Source organism: Crinia signifera, chromosome 1 (assembly GCF_055691185.1).
Source record: "Crinia signifera chromosome 1, ASM5569118v1, whole genome shotgun sequence".
In the NCBI taxonomy this organism is placed as follows: Eukaryota; Metazoa; Chordata; class Amphibia; order Anura; family Myobatrachidae; genus Crinia; species Crinia signifera.
In genome coordinates, this window is record NC_139217.1 from 449,184,188 (window position 1) to 449,200,492 (window position 16,305).

Genomic DNA, 16,305 nt, shown 5'->3' on the forward strand with positions numbered 1-16,305 from the left:
GGGGGGACCCCTTTATTGGGGGGGGGCCCACCCCCCATGGTACCCTGTCCAGGGCTGACCAGCATGGTACAGCCGGGAGACCTTACGTAAAAAGTGTCCTCCGGCTGTGGCATGACACCGCGGGCTGTTGGAGCCCGGTGCTGGTTTCAAAATACAGGGGACCCCCAGTTTTTTTGTCCCCTGTAGTTTTGGAACCAGGACCAGTTCAAGAGTCCGGGGCTGGTGTCAGAAATACGGGGGACTCCTACGCTTTTTGTCCCCCGTATTTTTGGAACCAGGTCTGGTTATGCTCAGGAGGGGGGACCCCACACCCTTTTTTTTTTTTCATTTTAACTTTTACACATTTTTTCTCAATGATCTGTGCATGGTTCTATCAAATTCGCCTGTCAGAACCTTGTCTATTTTTTTTTGAGGTTTTTGGTAACGTTTGCCAAAAATCGCACCCTATTACATTTGCGAGTTGTATACGTTATAATGGGAAGACATCTGGATGCAAATTGAAATGTGAGAAAAATTGACAGGTCAAAATGTGCAATTTTTGCGCAAAAAAGTGCGAATTCGGCCGTTTTTGGCGAAAAATTAGCAAGAGTCAGAAAATCGCATCTCATTAAATCTCGCCCATGATTACTGCCATTGCTCAACAGTGGGTGAGGCCTTGATAAATGCAAGTTGCATTGCTGACCGGCCTCTCCCCACCACCACAACCACCACCAAGGGGAGGCTAAGCAGCAGTGAAAAGCCTCCTTTCATACTTTATACAGTACCTATATGATAACATTAAAATTATGGTTTTACAGTATTGTTTAAAGTAAACATGCCTTTCAATAATTGGTCCTCAAAAAACAAAAACAATAGTAACAATAGTAATCAGTAAATGAATTTGCAGCAGGTGTACTAATCTCTTGCTGAGGCCTCTTCATCAGGAAACGCTGTGGTTTTATACAGTAGGTGTTTGAAGTCTTGAAGAAATGCCTACAGACAGGACCCACAGTGTTGATGGAGGAGCAATATGTATCATCTAACACTATTACAATAGAAACACTAACTGTTAACTGTTGCTTACATTTAAAAGTTAATGTGTCTCTTGTAATAGTTTTGCCCCTAATTCATATTACTCCACATTACAGTACTCCCAGTTCATGTTATGCCGCATTATCGTGCATCGGCTTTATATTGGACCAAATTACAATGCCCCAGGGGTAAATTATTATAAAATTTATTTGGGTGAAAGGGTGCCAATGCACAATTGACCCCAGTGCATTGTCATACTCTAAGATAGCCCTGCTGGTAGAATAAAGCTGGCCATACACCTAAACATTTATTTTCCGATCTGGTTGGTTGGAAACAAATACCTGGAAACTCTCAATTATAGGTTTTTGTTCCAACCAGCCAGATGGGACAATAAATCTTTAGATAGATGGCCAACTTTACAGTTATGGAACCTCGGTTATGGAAGAAAATAAAGAGGTGCAAGATAAGAGACAACGAAGCCATGCACTAGTCCTAATGGTGCCCGCATATGGTGCTATTTGTGCTAGGTGCGATTTGAGTTATACAATGGACCTTATTCTGGTCCGTTCTCTCCCCCACGCATTTCTTCGCATGTGCAGACACCGGGTGCGAACGGGCATTCAGAACGGCAAGTTTGCCATCCCATTTGCACCCAACAATGCAGGCGTTGGGCGGTGGCAGATAGACGCGGCCATGGGAACGCCCAGCAATTCATGGGTGTTCCCATGAAAACGCTGGGCGTTCCCAGGGAAATGAGGCAGTGACGTGGCTGCCAGGGGTGGGCAGCTGACAATACCAGATGTCAGCTGCCCACCCTGTCCTTGCAAAGGAGAGTGTCTTAGTTTTGCGTGTTCGTTCCACATCATTCGATGGTCGGCGACCATCGAATTATGTGGTTTTCACCCCTTAGGCTGCAAATGGATGTTTACGCGATCCACAGGATCTGTACTGAGGGGTGCCGGACGGGTTCCCGACAGTCGGGATCCCGACAGTCGTTTAACCGACATCGGGATCCCGACAGTCGTTTAACCGACGTCTGGATCCCGACTGTCAAAATGCCGACAGCCGGGTGCCCGACGACCACCCGCTATTTTCCCTCGTGGGGGTCCACAACCCCCATAGAGGGAGAATATAATAGGTGGCTCGCGTAGCCATGCTATCTGACTCCGGGCAGACGGGATCCCGACTGTCGGAGTCCCGTACCACACCCGTACTGAGCATGTGCCTGGCTACTTCTGCAAGATTGCTCATTGTCTTCCCTTCCCTGCAATCATGCTGTTGGGGGGGCAAAATGGAACTGGTGATGGGGATCAGGGCATGTTGCCACAATGGCCCTTATTCAGATCTGATCGCAGTACAAATTTGTTCCCAAAATGGAAAACAGGTACTTGCGTATCTGTAGGGGCGCCTGTAAATGGGTTGCTTTGTCAAGCTGCAACCGAAAAAAGGGGTGTCAGTCCCTTTATGGAAATAAGTGAATATATAAGGATGGTTGCGCTAAGTCAATGACAGCATAAAAACTGTAATACAGCAAATTTAATAAAAATAAATATAAAAGGTGTGCATTTATTAATACATTTATAATAAAAGTTAGCGAAAAACACAATAATGATCAATACAACAGCTCAAAACTGATCATTTTGATTAAGAGAAAAAGTCTGCATCCAAAATATTGTAGGATACTGATAACATCACCTCAAGGAGTGCAGAGTCCCTCTTTTTGGGCCCAAAAGAGTCGGTGCGAGTTGTGGATGGAACTAGAGCGTCCCTTTGAAATGCTTCCTCCAATAAAGTTGTGGGGGTGGCTTTCCTCCAAAGTGTTGGAATATCAAAAGCAATAAGGGGTCCACTTGATCCCAGGTAGGCAAAATTAAAGAGGTGGCTTTCCTCCAAGTGCTGTAAGATGCCTGGTTAGAGGGATACTCGGATTGTTCTGTAGGTTGTAGATGGCAATCAGGATGGTTTAAGGGTCAGTATCTGGATGAGCAGCGTTGGGGGGTTTGCCAGGTTCCGACGCGTTTCGCTGCTATCAGCAGGTCTGAGGCTCATTGTGAAAGGGTTATTAGTAATATAATCAGATAGCATTCTCTGTAGCACAGTAAACTCAGCTACACCATGAATGGAACAAGAAATTCATTATCAAAATGGACTACTCTGCTATTTAGGAGATGGTTTAAAATATAGCAAACTTTTTAATTGAGACAAGTGAAGAAAAACTTGCGAGCAAAAAAAAAAAAAAGATAAAACAGAAAGCTGTGACTACAGTGCTGACAGATACGGTATTAATGTCTATTACAATTCTCACAACAGAAGGATTATAGATAGCTGCTGGATTTGTAGCCTGGTATACGTAACACAGACAATAGTTTAATGAACCATAATGGAATTTTTTATTGCAGTAATCAGCATCTGAAATATAAAAACTAGTTATTTGAAAGAAAATTCCTCTTAAGCTTTTGGTGTAATCTATCCCCTTTGGTTATCATATGTATCCCTTTTTTTTACATTCTTAATAGATAATGATATAAAATATAAAAACTAGTAGGAAACTTATAAGCGATTATAGTGTAAATGACAAAAGAACAAATAAACAAATAAGACAACAGCATTTCGCTATACAGGAAGATAGCGAAATAGTTTCTGCCAATCCGCGATGTTGCAAGCCTCAAGTCAGGAAGCCTTTCAGATAACTGTGTGTGTGTGTGTGTGTGTGTGTGTGTGTGAGAGAGCACTGCCAGATCTCTCACTTCAGCCCTTTTCTCCTTTCTGCTTGCAGGAAAAAATTACAAATGTGAAGTCGCTTGCTGCTAAGTTTAATGTGGTGTCAACACCCATGGAGGACAACGAGAATTCCACAGGGACGGGGCAACCTGGTCCAAAGGGAATTCAGGCTAGAAGAGCGGGATTCGAGAAGTTTAATAACACATCCCAAGGCCAAGGAGTTATACCCAAGAAACCTTCATTTCCAAAACCTGTACAAGGACTGAAACCTGCATCAGAAGACATTAAACCCCCATTTGTTAGACCTGGAGGTGTCAATAGAATCGGTGGCTCTTTTCACTCACCTGCCCAAGAAACGCAAGCAAAGCCAACATTTCCAAAACCCCCGGGCTTTAAACCTCCTGACCAGCAAAAAGAAGAATTGAAGGTCCAGGTTCCAAAGCCCATTAGCACCAAACCTTTTGTTACCAATAACTCATCGCAAGAACCCAAGTTTGGAGGAGTCAAGTCATCGTTTCCACCTCAGTCGAAGGAAACTGAAGAAAAACCAGCATTTCGAAAGCCATCACAAATAAAGGCATCTAACTCGGCATCTGAGAATGAGACTAAACCGAATTTCAACAGGCCACAAATTGGGGCAAAGCCTTCAGCAAATGTTGGTGCACCTGCAGTGGCAAACAGCTACAACCCACATAGCTTAGCTACAAAGACGTTTTCAAGTTCTCTGGAGAGCAAACCAGTGACACAGACAAAGGAACCAGCAGAAGCAGGTTCTCCCTCTCAGACGTTCCCTGGAGTGAAATTAAGACCGACTGGAATTGGGTCGCTCCAGAGCCGGTTCTTAGAGAAAGACACAACCGAGCAAAATGATAGGACAAAGACGAGTGTCCCGGCAAAAGATGGCAATAACACTGTATCTTTTGTGTCAAGTTTTTCTAAAGGACACTCAGCAAGTCAGGTGTCTGCTGTCCAGGATAACTTTAAGGAAAAGAGGGATCCATATGAACCAAAACGAAAACCTCTGCCACATCCAGCTACGTTAGGCCCTCCACCTCCAAAGCCAGCCAGACCACCTCACGTGGACATAGAACGATTTAGAGGTGGTAAAGGAAGTGGTAAGTTTGAATATCAACTGTTTCAAATTTGTTGAACTATTTAAACGATGTATTTATATTCAAACCTCTTTTGTACCAAATATCAAAACCCAGTTCTCACTTTTCATATTCTCTGTCATAGGATACAGTATATATTCAACCAAGTAAACATTATAATGTATTTAATAAGAAAGCCTGGTATAATTGCGATATTGTATTTTTGTTTGTATTAATTGTGTTCCTATGGACAACTTATCTATACAGGCCATACACTTGTCCGATTTGGCAACTTTTTTCACCCGACGCATCGGCCCGAGGAATCAAAATGAGTCGGAGATTGAACTCTGACACGGGCAGCCTCCCGGCAGCGGGGAATGTGATCGCGTGTGATATATATCGCATGCAAGAGGTCCGCCTGTGATATATTACATGCGATCCTGCTGCCCGGGAATCTCCTGGGCGGTTCAAGGGAATTCTTATGTGACTTCTCCCTCCGTGAAGTCGCATAAGTGTATGGGGGCCTTAAAGGTAAAACAAGTACAAGGTGACATCTGCAATCTACATGTATACAAAAAAATTACAATGTTCTAAACAGAAAATAGAAACATAATAATAAAAAAGATTACAGCTGTCTAAATATGAACCTTAGGGTTGTTAGGAACCTAACTGATGAGGTCACCTGGTCGCAGTAGGTGGGTCTGTGTTTTGGGCAAAAAATAATGCTAAGCACTTCAATTTTATGTAGTATGAAGTGTTTTACATATGTAAAATGCAGTGTTTATGATCATTCTTCTAATTAGCTGTGTAAAGTACTTAAGGCCACCGTACAGTACAGTACAGCAATTTGGGCCGATTTCACCCATTTCCGCTGGATTCGCCTTAGAAATCGGCTCAAATCGGATGCCTTTGATGTCCCCCTCGGGTCCTATGCCTGGCCCGAGGGGGACATCAAAGGCATCCTGAGCCGGAGGTTGGTCCTGCTCGTTCCGTGGCATGTGAAAGGACTGTATGGGATCTAGTAAGTGTGATAATTGTCAGTTGAGGAGAACGCAATGTTTACATCTTTATACGAGTAAAGTTGGACGTGGCAACATCTTTGGCTATATCTATTGGCAGCTGCCAGTCTGTGACCTTATGCAAATGCAGCTACAAAGCCCTTCAGACCCCACTAATGGTTGCGCCATCGCAGCCCTATACCAAGTGCGGTTTCTCCTTGTACAGTGTCCTATGGGAGCAGTCTAAAGACCTGATGAGGCCTGACCACAAGGCGGCTCAACAATCTACAGACTGCGCATGCGTACAGTCCACAGTATGCCTGTGCAGGGCCGTGCTGCGGTGAAATCATGCTACTATTTCTGTATGCACGCGGTTCACAAGGTGATTGACAGGAAGTAGGCGTCTGGAGGTGGTAACTGGCCATTAATACCCCTTTCACATCGCAAAAATAATCCGGGTCTCTGTGCGGTGTGAAAGGGCCTTTTCAAATATCCCAGGTCCAGCAACCCAGCATTCCGACCCGGGTTAAAAGAAGGGTTAATACCAGGTCAGACCTGGGTTGCTGTACAGTGTGAACGAGTAACTAGGGTGTCATTCGCACTATAGGGAGTAAACAGTGCTTGGAGACAGTGTGAGCGCTAAGCGCTGCCTCCTTCCCCACCCTCGATGCCACGCCACTGCTCCGCCCCGCCCACAGCAACCCGACAATAAGCCAGGTCACTGGTGTCAGCACCAGTGACCTGGCTTATTGTCGGGTTGCTGTGGGAGACTGTCACCGCAAATGCTGGGTCGCTCCCAGGACGGACCCAGAATTTGCAATGTGAAAGGGCTATTAGTGGGACTGCTAAGAAAAACACAGGAAAGTGCCAGGTAAAACGCATTTTAGGGGAGGGTGTGTGATGTCAGCTCCAGGCCGGATATGGCTTTTTCCATCTCACCATTGAGTAAGCCTCCGGTGCCTGCCATGACCTGTGGCCAGTGTAAAAATCATTCGATGGTGAGCCTGTTATGATGGGTTTTGGACATATTTGCATGGCTGCTAATGGGTGTGTAGCTGTGCATAGCCATTTGCACAGTGATTACATTAATTTGCAAGGCCCTGTAGCGGAGTGGCATCTTAAGTGAACATTGGCTGTGTGAATTCACGGCCGTGTCATCAGGTCTGAATCGTGCCTTATTATTATTATTATTGTTTATTTATATGGTGCCACAAGGGTTCCACAGCGCCTTACAAAACATAAATTAGCAAAAAAACAAATAAGTAATTACAGTACAAGACAGTTTAGGACAAGTACATGGTTAATATGGATAGTTGCATCAGGGGACAGGACACTGCAGCAATCATCAGGGTGGCAGAGGTTTATATATTCTAAGAAAGGCACATGAGGAGAGAGGGCCCTGCCCGTGAGAGCTTACGTTCTAAAGAGGAGGGTTAGACAGACTGGTGTGACACAGAAGGGGTATCAGTGAGCATAAATAGAAGGTCAGAATGAGAGATGATCAGGTTTTATGCAGGAGGGTGGAATATGATCACTTCAGTCTGAAGGTGCCCATACACTGCTGCAACGTCTCGCCAGGGCCGGCGCTACCCACTCAGCAGCTCCTGCAAAGCAGGGAGGCGCCATGGTGGAAAGGCGCTGTCTCCCTCCCTGCTCTGCTAAAGCTGCCTCAGCCCTCACTGTCACTGCCTCCTGCACGCCGCCCAAGGGCGGGCGGCAGTATAAAGATTTGCTCCCTGCACCGCGAGTGCACACAGCCTGCATGCCGCCCGCAGTGCATGTCTGACAGCGGGCGGCAGTATGGAGAGGCTGAGCAGCTCCCTGCACCGCGCACACACTGTCCTCCTCCTGCGACCTGCCCCCTCTTGCGCTGAGGCATGTAGCGCTGTCTGTGAATGCCTGGATGACATGTCATGTCCAGATCCACCCCCTACCCATTGCTCCCTGCGCAACTCAACTGTCAATCAAATGACAAACAGGCAGCAGCGCCGCCTCCCCTTCCTTCCCTCTTCTCAGTGTGCTGTGCCAGTGCCACTGCCAGTCCTCAACACTCCGCCCCCTCTATCTACTCCCCTCTTCTTCCATCTCCTCCTTCTTTCCCCTCCTTTCCCCCTCAGTCACGAGTACTGCTTTTGGATTGCATTGCGCACACATTGCATGCATGTCGTGCGATGCGATCTAGCCCATAACGTATGCGATTCTCGCAGCGCGAAAGAGCGCAAAATGTATGGTTTGCAGGAGGGCGCCGGACACCCTAGCACCGGCCCTGCGTCTCGCAGCAGTGTTCGGACACCCAATACCCTGTGATGGATCGCATGCGTCCCTGCCTCCTGCCTGCCTCGCCGCCTGGAGGGAGGTCCCAGGTCGGGTCCGATGCACACGGGACAGCGCATCAGACCCGACTGCATGTCAGGCAGAGGCGATTTGGTCCGATTGGTCGCAATCAGCCGAAATCGGACCAAATCGCCTCAGTGTATGGGCACCTTTAGACATTGTGGGGGAAATTTAATAGGATGAGAGATTCAGAAAGTGAGTGACTTGGTAAGAAATCTCCAGGTTTTTTAAAGCGGCAATCAAACTGGTTTTGCAGTGTAAATGATTGCCGCTTTAAGAAAAAATGGCGATTTCTTACCAAATCTCTCACTTTCTGAATCTCTCATCCTATTAAATTTCACCCTTTAAGTCTAAGAAAGCGCTGCATCATCCAAGAACAGATAGCAGAGAGACAGAGGGAGAGATCAGGAAAGGAGAGGTAAAGTTGAGTATTATCAGCATAAAAGTGATATTTGACGTCGAGTGAGCGAATTTGCTCACACTGAGCCAGATTCTCTAAGCTTCAAAAGTGATAAAATGGAGAGCGATAAACAGCCAGCCAATCAGCTCCTACCTGTCATGTCACAGACCGTGTTTGAAAATGTCATACAGGAGCTGATTGGCTGGCTGTTTATCACTCTCCATTTTATCACTTTTGAAGCTTAGAGAATCTGTCCCCCACAGAGGATATATATAAAGAGAGAGAGAAGAGGACCAAGAACAGAACTTGTGAGACACCAACTGACAGTGGAAGTGCAGGACAGGTACAGGCATTAGAGGTACAGCTGGGCATCTTCACGACTGACAGTGCAAATACAAGCATTAACGGTTAGAGTGAATGTTCTTACGTATCCACCAGGGCTAGCGACACTTCCATTAGCCACCTCCCTGTCACCTCATTGTCACCATCATTTTATATTGTTTCTGTGCAGGGCAGTGGTGCAAGTAGAATTTATTTCTTGGTGGTACTGATAACCTCCTCCAAAAATGGGCATGGCCATGTGTCATGAGGGGGCGTGGTCACACAAAGCTAGAGGAGTGACTAAACGACAATAGTAGCATGGCATCAGGAGACAGGGAATGATAAACGAGGAATGACTGGGGGTGGGTTGGCTCTTGCTTGGGGGCGAGTGGGGCAGCTTGTGCTTACAATTGTGGAGCCTGCTCTTCATGCTGTCGGCGCCGCTGATGCCTGTCAGTGTGACAGGTTAAATCAGCAGTAGCCGGTAGCTACATACAGCACCAATCGCGAGCTGCGGATACATTATATTAGAACTTTAAAGAAAAATAGAATTGACAGTGGGTCAGGGGGTAAGTGGTACTACGTACCTGCAACATATTTCTTACAGGTACTCCGTACCACGCCGTACCCCCTTACTTGCAACACTGGTGCAGGGTAAATACTGGCTGCTTTTGCTGCCACAATTGTTAGGCAGCTTTATATTTAAAGATCTCAACTGCATATTGTAAGTATAGGAAAGCCACGCCCCCTTTACCATTGACCACGCCCCATTTCTGAATTTGTACCAGTTTTTGCTCTGCAGATGTTGGGGGGTATGATACGTCCAACTCAGAATAAGCACCTGTGTATATACTATGTGCCACAATGGGTTAAATAAGACCTGCATTATACCTTTGCACATATTTCTGCGTGCACTTGGATGTCAGAGCAGGTTTCCATAAAGGTAATAAAAGAAGTGTATACGGTTACATCTTTCACTGTTTTTCCCATCGGAAAAGTAAAGAGCTTGCTGTAAGCTGATATTGTAGTTTTCACTTCTCACTTTTTGCTTTCACTTGAATATTCACCAGCGCCGAGATAATGCTGCTGGGAAATGTGGCACGAACTAAAAATGCCTACAATAGGGAAGTAGGGTTTGAGTGTGTTAATTAGATAGCATGGATACACACACACACAAACACAAACACACACACACTGATACTGTAGGACACATTGGAGGAAGGGCAAACTAAAGGCAAACCCCACCCACCGTGAGTTTGCAGGTTTATGTAGAATAACAGCAGTAAACTCACCATCGGGTATCCTCCCGGTTTACACCTTGTCTGTTGACAAACCTAAACACAACCTTAACTCTAAACTTAAATAACTTAACCTAAAATAAGACACGGACACAAAGTGCTGGCGTTTCAAAAGAATGTCAAATTTATTTTGACAACTAAAACTATGAATATAAATATGAATATAATGTAAAATATAAAATATATGAATATAATGGTGGCGGCACTAAAGAACGGTCACTATAGGAAAGGTGGGGTTAAAGATCACTATGCATATATAAATCGCTGGTGATCACTCTCCCTGGTCAGCCACCCGGCCTGGTGGTGATGGCCATTCCCCGGACAGAAGCATGGCCCATGACAATCGATGTCGAGGGAGAGTGCACCCCACTACCTACACACACACACAGAGTTCTTAAAGAATGACCGTTCTTTACCGCCGCCGGAGAAGAAGAGAAAAAGGAGGGCAGGGTGGGTGGGGCTTCTTCAGACAGAGGGTTTGTCACTATAACTCGTGATCCCTTCCTACCCTGTCTAGAACCCTCCCCCTGCTCTGATAGGCCTTGTGTCCATCCTCATTAACATACATGTGACCAACAGCACTGTGTAACCTGTGAAGAACCCTCATTGGTTTATGCCCCTTCAGGCTTAATCAGCCCTCTGTGTTTCTTTGTGATCGTAACATTAGAAACCCAGAATGTTACACCACCATGTTCATGTCTATAAGGAGATGCTGGAGGAGCTCAGTGCTGGCCAGACAATGCTCCGGTGGTAGCTGGGGGCAGTTCGGCCCACAAGTCCGGTCCCAGGTTCTGGCAATGGCGATAGTCTGCAAGTCCTGTGGCAAAAATAAAGTAAAAGATTTTAGTTTAGGATTTCATAAAAACCTTAAAACGATTTCCAATTTTAAAAAATACACTCACTTTTCAGGTAAGAGGCTGATTATTAACCAGTGTTGCAAGTAAGGGGGTACGGCGTGGTACGGAGTACCTGTAAAAAATATGTTGCAGGTACACAGTACCACTTACCCCTGACCCACTGTCAATTCTATTTTTATTTTAAGTCTAAATATAATGCATCTGCAGCCCGCCAACCCAGCGTTATGATTAGTGCTGTATGCAGCTACAGGCTACTGCTGATTTAGCCTGTCACACTAACAGGCATCAGCGGTGCTGACAGCATGAAGAGCAGGCTCCACTATTGTAAGCACAAGCAAGAGCCAACCCACCCCCAGTCATTCCCTGTTTATCATTCCCTGTCTCCTGATGCCATGCCACTATTGTCATTTAGTCACTCCTCTAGCTTTATGTGACCACGCCCCCTCATGACACATGGCCACAACCATTTTTGGTGGAGGCTATCAGTACCACCAAGAAAAAAATTCTACTTGCATCACTGTTATTAACCCTTCAGTGGTGGGGGTTTTTTTTGCTAACGCTCCCCACTGGGTGAGTTTTTTATGGGGAGCGCTCCCTTAAAAAAACCCCACCACTACCCCCCTGGGTCCGGGCAGCGCCGCTAAACTGTCAATCAGCGACTGCCCGGACCTGCGCCCCCCCCCCCCCCCCCGCGGCGCATCGCTGTCCCCGGCAGCCGGCTTGTCATAAGCCGGCGCCGGGGACTTCTATTGAAAACCCGGAGGGGAGTGGGGAGGAGGAGGGAGGAGGCGATGCTGCAGAGTGGAGGGAGCCGGGCAGCGCGACGCTGCCTGAGATCAGAGTGAACTCAACAGCGCTGCCTGGCTCCAAACAGTGGCAATCCCGAGAATTTTCCGGGCTTGCCAGGCTGGGCACTGAGGCACAGCCCGGAAAATTCTGGGGATTGCCACTGAAGGGGTTAAACCAGATACAGTTGGACATTGGCCCCTTGGGGGGGGGGGGGTGTTTGTTCCTGTGCAGGGTAAATACTGGCTGCATTATTTTTACACTGCAATTTAGATTTCAGTTTCAACACACCCCACCCAAATGTAACTCCCTCTACACATGTTACATCTGCCCCACCTGCAGTGCACATGGTTTTGCCCATTTGAGAACAAATTTGTACTGCGACCAGATCTGAATAAGGGCCATTATTCCAAAAAATTTATAATAATAATAATAATAATAATCTTTAAAGTTCCACCTATAACATGATTTAAAGGTGACTGGGAATTAGCTCCGTGTGTCCATGAGTAAAGGTTTGTCCGTATTCTGCAATACACACACCTGTCATTCTAGTTTCAAGCACCTAAGCGTATGCATGTATAACAATTATCATTATTTACCTCACAACTTGTACCTGCTTTATTTAGTCATTAGCCACCATAATAGTCTTGTTTTCACTCTTAAATACATCGGAGTGCATTTCGATGTGTATTCAAAGCACAGTGTATAGATCGAATTCGATATTTCCTTGCTTGCACAGTCTATTTTACTTTTCGAAATGTTTGATTTTGATTCGATTCTGCTTCTATAAACAAAATCCTGTCAAAATCGAAGCGTGTGTACACCCCTTAAAGTATTTCCACCTCCATGGAGCTACTGCGCACTCCCGCATCATCGCCGGAAAAGCCGCTGGTTATACCAGCAGATGAGTGGCTTTGCATAGCGATGCGCCCCCGGGCAGGGGGAAAGCCGTTGCGCTCAGTGGCGTAACTATAGTCCCGCAGACCCCGCGGTCACGGGAAGGCGCTGAGTAGGTGTGGGCACCGGGGTCTGCAGGGCTATAGATGTGCTGCACTGCCTGCTGGTGCTGCTTACTGTTGCCACCGCCACCACCGGGTGTATGGCCGGGAGCCGGGACCCGAAGATCTACTAGTCTGCGGTCCCGGCTCTCCTGGCTGGCTCCTGCAGTGCTAATGAAAAAACAGCTCACACAAAATGTCTGCCCCCTTAGCAGCAGACACTTTTTGAGGATGCTGGGGGCAGACATTTTGTGTGAGCTATATTCTCATTAGTACTGCAGGAGCCAACCAGGAGGAGAGCCAGGACCGCAGACAAGTAGATCTGCAGTCCCGGCCACACATCGGCGGTGGCAGCAACGGCAAGCAGCACCGGTGTGGTAAGGCAGGATTGGGGGTTGGGTGGGGGTGGGGCTTTATTTTACTGGGGGGCAGTGGGGGGGCTGTTTTTATAGTTACGCTACTGGCTGCGCTCCAACTTGCAATACGCATTTCATTGCAAAGGAAATGATAGGAAATGATCTTTGGAGATGTTAACGAGAATTTAATGGGGAGTGGTTGAGAACATTGTGTCTGCTGACAGCAGCAAGCTTGTGTCTGTGTCGTTACTCCTGTGTCCTGTCTGCATAGCCAAAAACCAATGAACCATCTAGAAGATAATAGATAGAATCTGATTGGTTGCTATTGGCAACATCCCATCTTAAATAGTACTCTCATCTTAGTAAATTTTCCCTCAGGAATATGTACGCAGCAGCACTTAACATTCGCAATTCCATAGCCTTAAAAATCACACTTGCTAATGCATCAGCGTACAAACAGGAATTACACCCAGAGATTTTACAGCATTATTCATATCTGGCTTAATTTATGGACAGGAGCTATGGCAACTACACCGGCGATTGTACACACTGAGGATGTGTTAAATTTTTTTAAAAACCCAGCAGCCCTGTACAGAGACACCCAAAGGAGCAGGCACACAGGCACAGCACATCCTCCCATAATCGGCAGCTGGAGTAAACCAACAATGGCCACGCAGCATGGCAGTCTGAATAGAGACATGCTGCTTGAGCATTGATTCGCAGGCGCACACAGTGACACACCAAAAAAATGACTACTTCCCCATTAACACCCACATACGGTACCTGTCAATCACTCTGCACAAAGGTAATGCTGTGAGCAGCATGCGCGTTATTGCAAAAACACCAGCATCTCTCATCTCTACTTTCATAGGTGTCATAATAAAGGTTTGGAGTAGTGGTTCCCAACCCCGGTCCTGAAGAACCTCCAACAGTTCACGTTTTCCAGGTCACCTGTGGATTTTTAAAATGTGACAGTTGGTGATACACAGTGCACTGGCTGGGTGACGAAAAACCTGAACTGTGAGGGGTACTTGAGGACCGGGGTGGGGAAAAACTGGTTTAGGGAATAGACTGTTGTTAAAAAGCTATCACTACTTATCTGTTATTTTGTCTATGACTTTCGGGATTTGAAGTTCAATGTTGTGTTCTATTTACAAATATGATGTTAATATATCCGGGGATATTATATTTATCTATGGAAAAACATTTGGTACTTGTTTCCTAGCACGGCCACAAATCTTGGCCATCGGGGGTAATTTGAGTGGCCTGCGACGCGACCGACGCGATGCCCCCGATTTTTCCATTGAAATACATTGAAAACAGTGAAAAATCGGGTCGGTCGCGTCGTGTGCACCTAAAAATACTTAAATGGTCCAGACGCGATGCCCCCGATTTCCCCATAGGGAACAATGTTAAATGCCTCAATTTACCCGCGATGACCACGATTTCCCATAGGAAACAATGTTAAATGGATGAATTTACCCAAATCAGCATAGGAACAATAGTAAATGGCCCAAAAACACCCCTGAACATTGAAATGTCCCCCCAAAAGTAGTTGACGCCACCCCGCCATCAACGTGAACCCGAAGCGTGGCGAGCGCAGCGAGCCCACGAGGGTCGCCGGTACGCGTCCTCCGACCTTTTCATGCCCTACTATCCACTAGGGTGTGGAGTGAGAATAGAATAGTGTGGCGAGCGCAGCGAGCCACCGAGCCCGAAGCGTGGCGAGCACAGCGAGCCCCGCAAGGGGACGCGGATACCTTCACAGTTATACGCGTCCCCTCGCGGGCTTCCCAGGTGTCCATGGCGATGCGGACACCTGGGAAGCCCGCGAAGGGACGCGTTTACCTGTGTTAACAATGTTAAATACATTGTTCTCTATGGGGAAATCGCGGGCATCGCGTCTGGCCCATCGCACCCGATTTTTTAGCGGCCGCGATGCCCGCGATGGCCCCGATTTTACCCCCGATGACCGCGATTATGATCATTGTGGCCGTGCTAGGAAACAAGTACCAAACATTTATGTTTTGCTTTTAGTAAATCTTCAAATTCAAAATGGAATGTTAATGGGATACAAAATCGCCCAATACCCAAAATGGTTTATTCCTGCTTGTGTTCCTTATTTACAGTATGGGGGTTATTCTCGTTGACTCGAAAGGTGCGTGCTTCGTAGCCTTGCGAGTCCACCACCCACACGGCCGTCACCCCCCCTAGCACGGCGCAATTATAAACATCCATATACGCTGCCTTGCAGGCAGAGACAACATCATTTGAATGATTTTGCAAGCGCTCGCAGATCTGTGTCTGTGGTGTCTCAGATCTGCGGGCGCCCTGTGTGGGAAGCGGGTGGGCAGCTGACATCCGCTGACGCCAGTTACTAGCCCCCCGCACCCGCGTCATCGAGGAATTACCATGGTAAGGCCCAGTGTTTTCATGGGAATGCTCCTGAAACGCTGGGTGTTCCCATGGGTGAATGCCCCAGCCCGCCGCACCCCCCCCCCCCCCACACACACACACAAACTCGCTGGGCTGTTCCCTCCAGGAGGGGTGGGAATGAGGGCGGACAGGGGGCAGAAGCAAGGGAAATCGAAATTTGGCGTTCTGCGGTCATAATAAAAAGACTGACTTTTATTAGCGAATGGGTGAAAAATCATTAGATGGTGTGCACATAAACAGAACTACACTTTCATTGCTCCATCTAATGGCCGCCGGCATGCAAAACACTTGAATTCCCGCCATAGAGATGAGGAGCAGTGTTAGCCTATTATTATACAATGCCTGTATTATCTGCTATTCTTCTGTGATGTCAGTGTCACATAAATCAATTTGAGCAGTAACTAATTAACAAAAGCCAATGATACAACACACAAAACTGCTGTAAATTATTTAAACAAGATAGCAACTGATTTTATAAATTCCACTTAAAAGGAAGTTAAAAGAAAAGAATCTACCTCATTATATAGCCATGAAGCTTTACACTGGTCCAGAATAAAACATTTTTTAATGTAATGTAAAAATAAGATTTTGTTCCAGACTTGCACCGAAATTGGGGGAATTGAGCCCAAATCGATCCGGTGTGTACCCAGCATTAGAGACTTTTTCACCATGACATCTTTTCACTTCTGGAGTGACCA

General features: G+C 46.6%; 1 protein-coding gene across 2 annotated transcripts in view; it reads left to right on the forward strand.

The window, feature by feature from the left end:
• Positions 1 to 16,305, forward strand: part of FYB1 (FYN binding protein 1) — a 136,252-nt gene that overhangs the window by 55,358 nt on the left and 64,589 nt on the right. For both annotated transcript variants that reach the window (XM_083154439.1, XM_083154450.1), the window contains exon 2: positions 3,788 to 4,847. In XM_083154439.1, the coding sequence (XP_083010565.1) occupies positions 3,788 to 4,847 (1,060 nt within the window). The remainder of the gene's footprint in view (positions 1 to 3,787; positions 4,848 to 16,305) is intronic.